Consider the following 5,514-nt stretch of genomic DNA (forward strand, 5'->3'; position numbering starts at 1 on the left):
GGTCACTAAACTTTTGCGGCTAACGGCTCTGTGGTATGTGGCTCTGCGTGATGTGTGTGTGAGTGTGTGTGTGTGGGTGCTCATGTGCACGCAAATGAAGCCGCAATTAGCGTTGGCTACGACCACAAGCAGGAGTTGATTGACACTGGTCGACAGTGGCCAGGGTCCCCTTTCGGGGCACTGCATGAACGAGTGGGCGTGGCCGCTGTCTAGCTCTATTTGCTTTGGCAGCCTTTATTACCCACGCCCACGCAACTACACGCTAAAAAATAAATTCGAAATTCAATAAATATTATTAAGTCTGCTCTAGTCTGTTTTTAGCGTAATAATAATAATGATATATTTAAGACTAAAAATCAAATTACTTTTAGCTGTTTATACCCTGAACCCATTTTCAATCAGGGTATAATGTTTTTAGGAAAAGTATGTAACAGGCAGGAGGAATCATCGCAGACCCCATAAAAAAACATATATATTCTTGATCAGGACGACGAGCTGAGTCGATATAGCCCTGTCCGTCAGCTTCTTCCGCCGCAATCAAAGCTCGAAACTTGAATTCTTGAATTATAAAGGTCACAATTGCATTTTATATTTTTAAAATTTATTTTGAGCTATATATATGTCTATGTATATACATTCGGTTGACCACCTGGAAAATGGAGATGAATGAGTATGCTGCAGTCGGTAACGCCCTCAACTTCAACGTTCTTACTTGATTTACTTCACTTCGGTTTCAAGTTCGTTTAATATTTGTCATTGCTCTGCACAAATATCGCTCAGTGTAGGCAATGTGAGAGATAGATAAAAGGAAATAAACATGCCGTTCACATATGAATATTGATCCTTTTGGAGGACGGTAGTCCTGGCTGCGCCCCAGCGATTATTATTAATGACCAGCGCAAAACATTTGCATTGCGATTCCAGTTTTAGTTCTCGCTGCGAGCCGCTGTCAGACGGACAGCTTGAAGGTTGTCTCCTGCAAGTCCTGCAACGCTCACACACACAGACACACGCACACAGTGCACACACATAGCGCATGCAAAATCAATATTAATGAGCCATTAAGCGCAGTCTCAAGCTGCTTCTAATGACTGAGCTGTCGGCTTGGCTTGAAGCGGAAATTGAATAGCCACACCGTAGAACGATTCGCAGCGGATGTAGCTCCCTCGCCGAGCAGGAAATCGCGTTAGCATTTGCCTCAACATCCCCAGCTCAACTGATACAGATTCCTTTAAAAAGTCAGAGAGCAGAGAGCAGAGAGCTGGAAAAGCCGTCAGCCCGAAACGGAAGTTTTAGCGTAATGCCTTGCGCCTGATGAACTGCCGAGCATGGGCTGCTCCAATTCAAAGTCCACGACAGCTGTAGACGAGACCAGAACAAAGGCAACCCCAGCCCCTGCCCCAGCCCCGTCCCTGCCACCCGCCGCACCACCACGCGAAACAACAAGCTCTAACACAATGGACGCCTTGCCCAAGCAGGACTACCGTAAGTATCCCTCAATCAGCTCTGCCCACATAATCAATATCGCCCGTGGTGCAGCGCCTTCTGAGGCATTCACCATACCCCTCGACGACGCGGCTAGCGACACAGTCCCATTGAACGACACCTTGCGTCAGCCGCCCAAGCGACTGCAGCAGCTCATGCAGCAAGCCGCCGAGGCGGAGCCCCTCACGCTCGACGAGCTGGAGGACAAGCAGCAGCGAGCAGAGACTCGTCGTCAGGAACTAATGCACCAGAAGCTGGAGGCCATTCAGAAGAATACGCAGATGCTAATGCAACGTGGACAAACGACCGACGAAGAACAACCAAGAAACGAACACCAACAGCCGGAGCAACGGGACGATCTGAGGAGCTAGGCCTTCATTTGAACATGTTCGAGTGCATTCAGATTCATTCACATTTAATACGAAAATAAATTATATTTGTACTTAATTAATGCACAAATTTTCTGAAAGAAACAATGAATATACGTAAATATACAATAATTAAAAAATATTTCAGGAAATATAAATATTTATATAAAATATATCTTATAATATAATATCTTATATATAATTATTATATTATATTGGTTTTCAGTTCGGATAAGACTTAAAGCACAATCTTTCGATATAAAGTAGGTCAAGAAAACTTTTAATAATAATAGAATAAAACAAACCTCAAATCAAATACGAATTTTTTTATATTTTTATACCCTGAACCCATTGAAAATGGCTATAAAATCAGGCTATAATGGTTTTGTTGAAATGTATGTAACAGGCATAAGGAGACGCGGTAGACCTCACAGAGTATATACATATATTCTTGATCTGTCGGTCCGTCCGTCTGTTCGCCTGTCCGTATGTTTGAACCCGTCGATCTCAGAAGATATAAGAGCTAGGACTTGAAATTTTTATTTGTCCGTATATACAGCGCGAATATCGAGTTTATCTCCAAAAATCAATATCTCTTCTCGTTATTTTGTTATTAATTAAAAATAATATAAATAAAATCAGTAATAAAATGATATCTGCTAAATCTTTAGATCTAGAGTCACCAAATTTTAAAATATATTTATTTTATAGAATTTCCATTTTCATTGTAATTAACCCCCACCTCTATAGCCATCTCTTCACCACTAAACTTATAAAAAACGTATTTCAAGTACTAGAGACTTCTCCTTTGGCAAAGTATACGCTTCCTCCGACAAGAAAAGTTTTTAACAAATTAAGTTCCCAGAGTAGGCCCACGCTGCAGCCAATGCGTGTTTATGCGTAAGCACCTATGTGTGTCTGTGTGGGTGTGTGTGTTTATTGTGTAAGCAAAAGGGCGCGAAGAATTTTTGAAGCATCAGTTCCTTGAAAGGGTTCAGGGGATCTCGTAGTCAAGCAGTCTCGAAATTATTTATACAATTCATTGATTCGACCAGTCTATTCCTTCAACGAAATATTAAATAATAATTATACTACAGTCGAATTCGGTTATAGCGGCACTCAAGCGACCGGAAGACGCTATAACCATACGAGCTTACTAATATGGATTTGTTTTGACCTGATTTGATTCACTTTCAACTCAATGAATCCCTTCAATTTATTATTGAATTATTACATCTATATTTAATATCTGTTCACTTACGCCATGAGAATTCTTATATTTGTTTAAGTTTATACGTTTGTGAATGGTAGATCCGGAAATAATGGTTTCGTTCAAGTGTGAGTAACAGTCAGAACGAGGCGTGGCAGACCCCATAGGATGAATGTATCTGGCTATGTAGATCTGCCAAACTGTCCCACATTTCTATAGCGGATACAGACAGATCAAGTTTATTTCAGATAATCGCTAAATATTCCCGATTAAATGGAATCGATAAACGATGATGCTATTCAACTACCTCAGATACCGGCCTAAATTCCACAATAATCTTTAAATTTAACTTCACTTACAAAGGTAAATTTAAAAGATTATGTATTTTTACCTTACAACAGAATTAAGATAATAACTCAACCTTAACCCTAAGTATTGTGAATATTGCAAACACGGATACCAACAGGATTACTATCAACAAGAAAACCATTTCATTTGTTGAATATTTTTCAATAGGGTGTCGGTATTCGAATTATCAGGAAGCTGGTAAAACTGTTCAGCCATTGTTAGGGGACTTACTTTCATTATCATTTCCTTTTTTCCATCACAAGCTGACACGATTTAGTTCCTTGGCTCAATCAGAGAAATTGAATAGAAAAGAACTGTAAAAGGCGTTTCGTTCACATTGTTTTATTTTTAGCATTAATTCATATATGCATTTTAAATTGTATCATTATTTTTATTTCATACATATATCGTAGTACTGTTCCAAACAATTAGATTGTATGCAATTAAATTTCATTCCTTAACAATATGCTTCAATCTACATTCGCTTCTTCTTCATCTTCTTCTCCTTAGGTAGCCAGCTTTCCATGGTTATTGCACTCATAAATTGCAAACTATGTTATCTATGTTTATATAATAAATTTGGGACTTTTGCAGAGATAGATAGATGCATTTTCGTTTCTATATGCCTCGTTTGGATGTGTGCGTGGTGTAAATCATGTCTTTTGGGTTCTAGTAATTTGAATTTAATTTTCGGTTTGCTTTTAACTTTAATATTAACTTCATATATCTTATGTGGTATATTCATATACATATAGAGTATATATCTCGAGCTGTGCCATTGAGACTGTTGCTTTGTTGCTTTGATTTCAGCGTTTGGGATACCACCTCGAAAGTGTTATCCACTTGGTTTTGTCTTGTTTAAGTTAACTACAAATTCTTCTGTTCGTTTCTCTTCTCACATTGTGTGTCATCTATATATGTATTTGAGTGTTTGTGCTCAGCTTAAGCTATTGTATTTCTTGTATTTCCCATATTAAATATGCTATATATTTGTATACGTATGTGATTTCAACGTTTTTTGGTGCATTGGAACAGACTCCTAACTTGGGGCCCAAGTCGGCGCAGTCGATGATGATATAAGCCCAGCCAAACAAAATTGAAGCCTCAACCTCAACCTTGAGCTACCTCTATTGCTTGACGGGCAATGGCCTATTTAACGGCACAACCTTGTTTTGTTTTGTTAAGCATATTCCCAATGTTCGGCTCTGTCCTCAACAGGATCTATCCCCTGTCTATGGTGCAGGTCTCTTTGTTAGTCCCACGCAAAACTTTCTCAGGACAGAATTAATCTTCTCTAAAGTTCGCCCCTCTTTCGGGGACCACTTTATCCGTCCGTCCGTCTGTCTGCTGGCAAGTACCCAAATATTCGCATGGAGATCTTAAGGTTTTCCCCTCCACTACTCGCTGGGCCATCGACTGCCCGCTCTTGGGGGAGGCGCATGCCTGATTTCAATTGCTTTTACCACTGTTTCGATAAATCGTATCTTTAGTTCTAAGGTATTTTTCTTTTACTTGAGTTTTTGTTTTGTTTTTTACAAAGTTTTAATCAACAGTTACAAAAGTTTGTTCTTAGTAGTTGAACTATGGTGGGTTACGTTCTTAATGGATACATACTTGTGTTACTTTTCTTGGTTTTTGTTTGTTTTTTGCCTTTTGCTTTTAGTTTTTGGTTTTGTTTTTCAATTTATACTACGTATAAACATGCACGGTTGACGCGCAGTTGATGCTTCTTATCTTTGTTTACTTTGCTTCTTTTTTGCTCGCTTCTCGCTCGTCTGGTACTTATACTTTACTTGGATTACAAAAGATGATTCAAAATATCAAAACTTATCAAAAACACAACGAGCAGTACAATCACATATCGCACCATCGTCAACGACAACAAGGTTAACCAAAATCCTGAACTCCGCATCATCCGAGAGATATATCCCATCTGGAAAAAGTGCCCACTGCAATTCGTTGCGCGCGGTAATTTGAACTGTATTAAAGCTTTTGTGGTTTTTTTTTTCGCGTAGGCCAACAACATAAGGTGTACCATAGATATATTGGCTTATGTTAATTATAATACATATATATATATATATATATATATATTTATATATA

General features: G+C 38.8%; 1 protein-coding gene across 1 annotated transcript; it reads left to right on the forward strand.

Moving 5' to 3' along the window:
• The first annotated feature begins 514 nt into the window (after positions 1-514).
• Positions 515-1,969, forward strand: LOC6581152 (MAP7 domain-containing protein 1). The gene is made up of 2 exons (XM_002006864.4): positions 515-1,485; positions 1,540-1,969. Exons 1-2 carry the CDS (start codon positions 1,329-1,331, stop codon positions 1,854-1,856), a joined length of 474 nt encoding a protein of 157 aa, XP_002006900.2. The 5' UTR covers positions 515-1,328; the 3' UTR covers positions 1,857-1,969.
• The last annotated feature ends 3,545 nt before the right edge of the window (positions 1,970-5,514 follow it).

This window comes from Drosophila mojavensis, unplaced genomic scaffold, assembly GCF_018153725.1.
Source record: "Drosophila mojavensis isolate 15081-1352.22 unplaced genomic scaffold, ASM1815372v1 contig_82, whole genome shotgun sequence".
NCBI classification, from domain to species: domain Eukaryota; kingdom Metazoa; phylum Arthropoda; class Insecta; order Diptera; family Drosophilidae; genus Drosophila; species Drosophila mojavensis.

What these genes read in the sequence shown, in the direction of transcription:
- LOC6581152 (XM_002006864.4), top strand. Translation starts at nt 1,329, where the DNA reads ATGGGCTGCTCCAATTCAAAGTCCACGACAGCTGTAGACGAGACCAGA. An exon ending in CTTGCCCAAGCAGGACTACC is followed by an intron (nt 1,486 to 1,539) that starts GTAAGTATCCCT and finishes CCCGTGGTGCAG; the next exon opens with CGCCTTCTGAGGCATTCACC.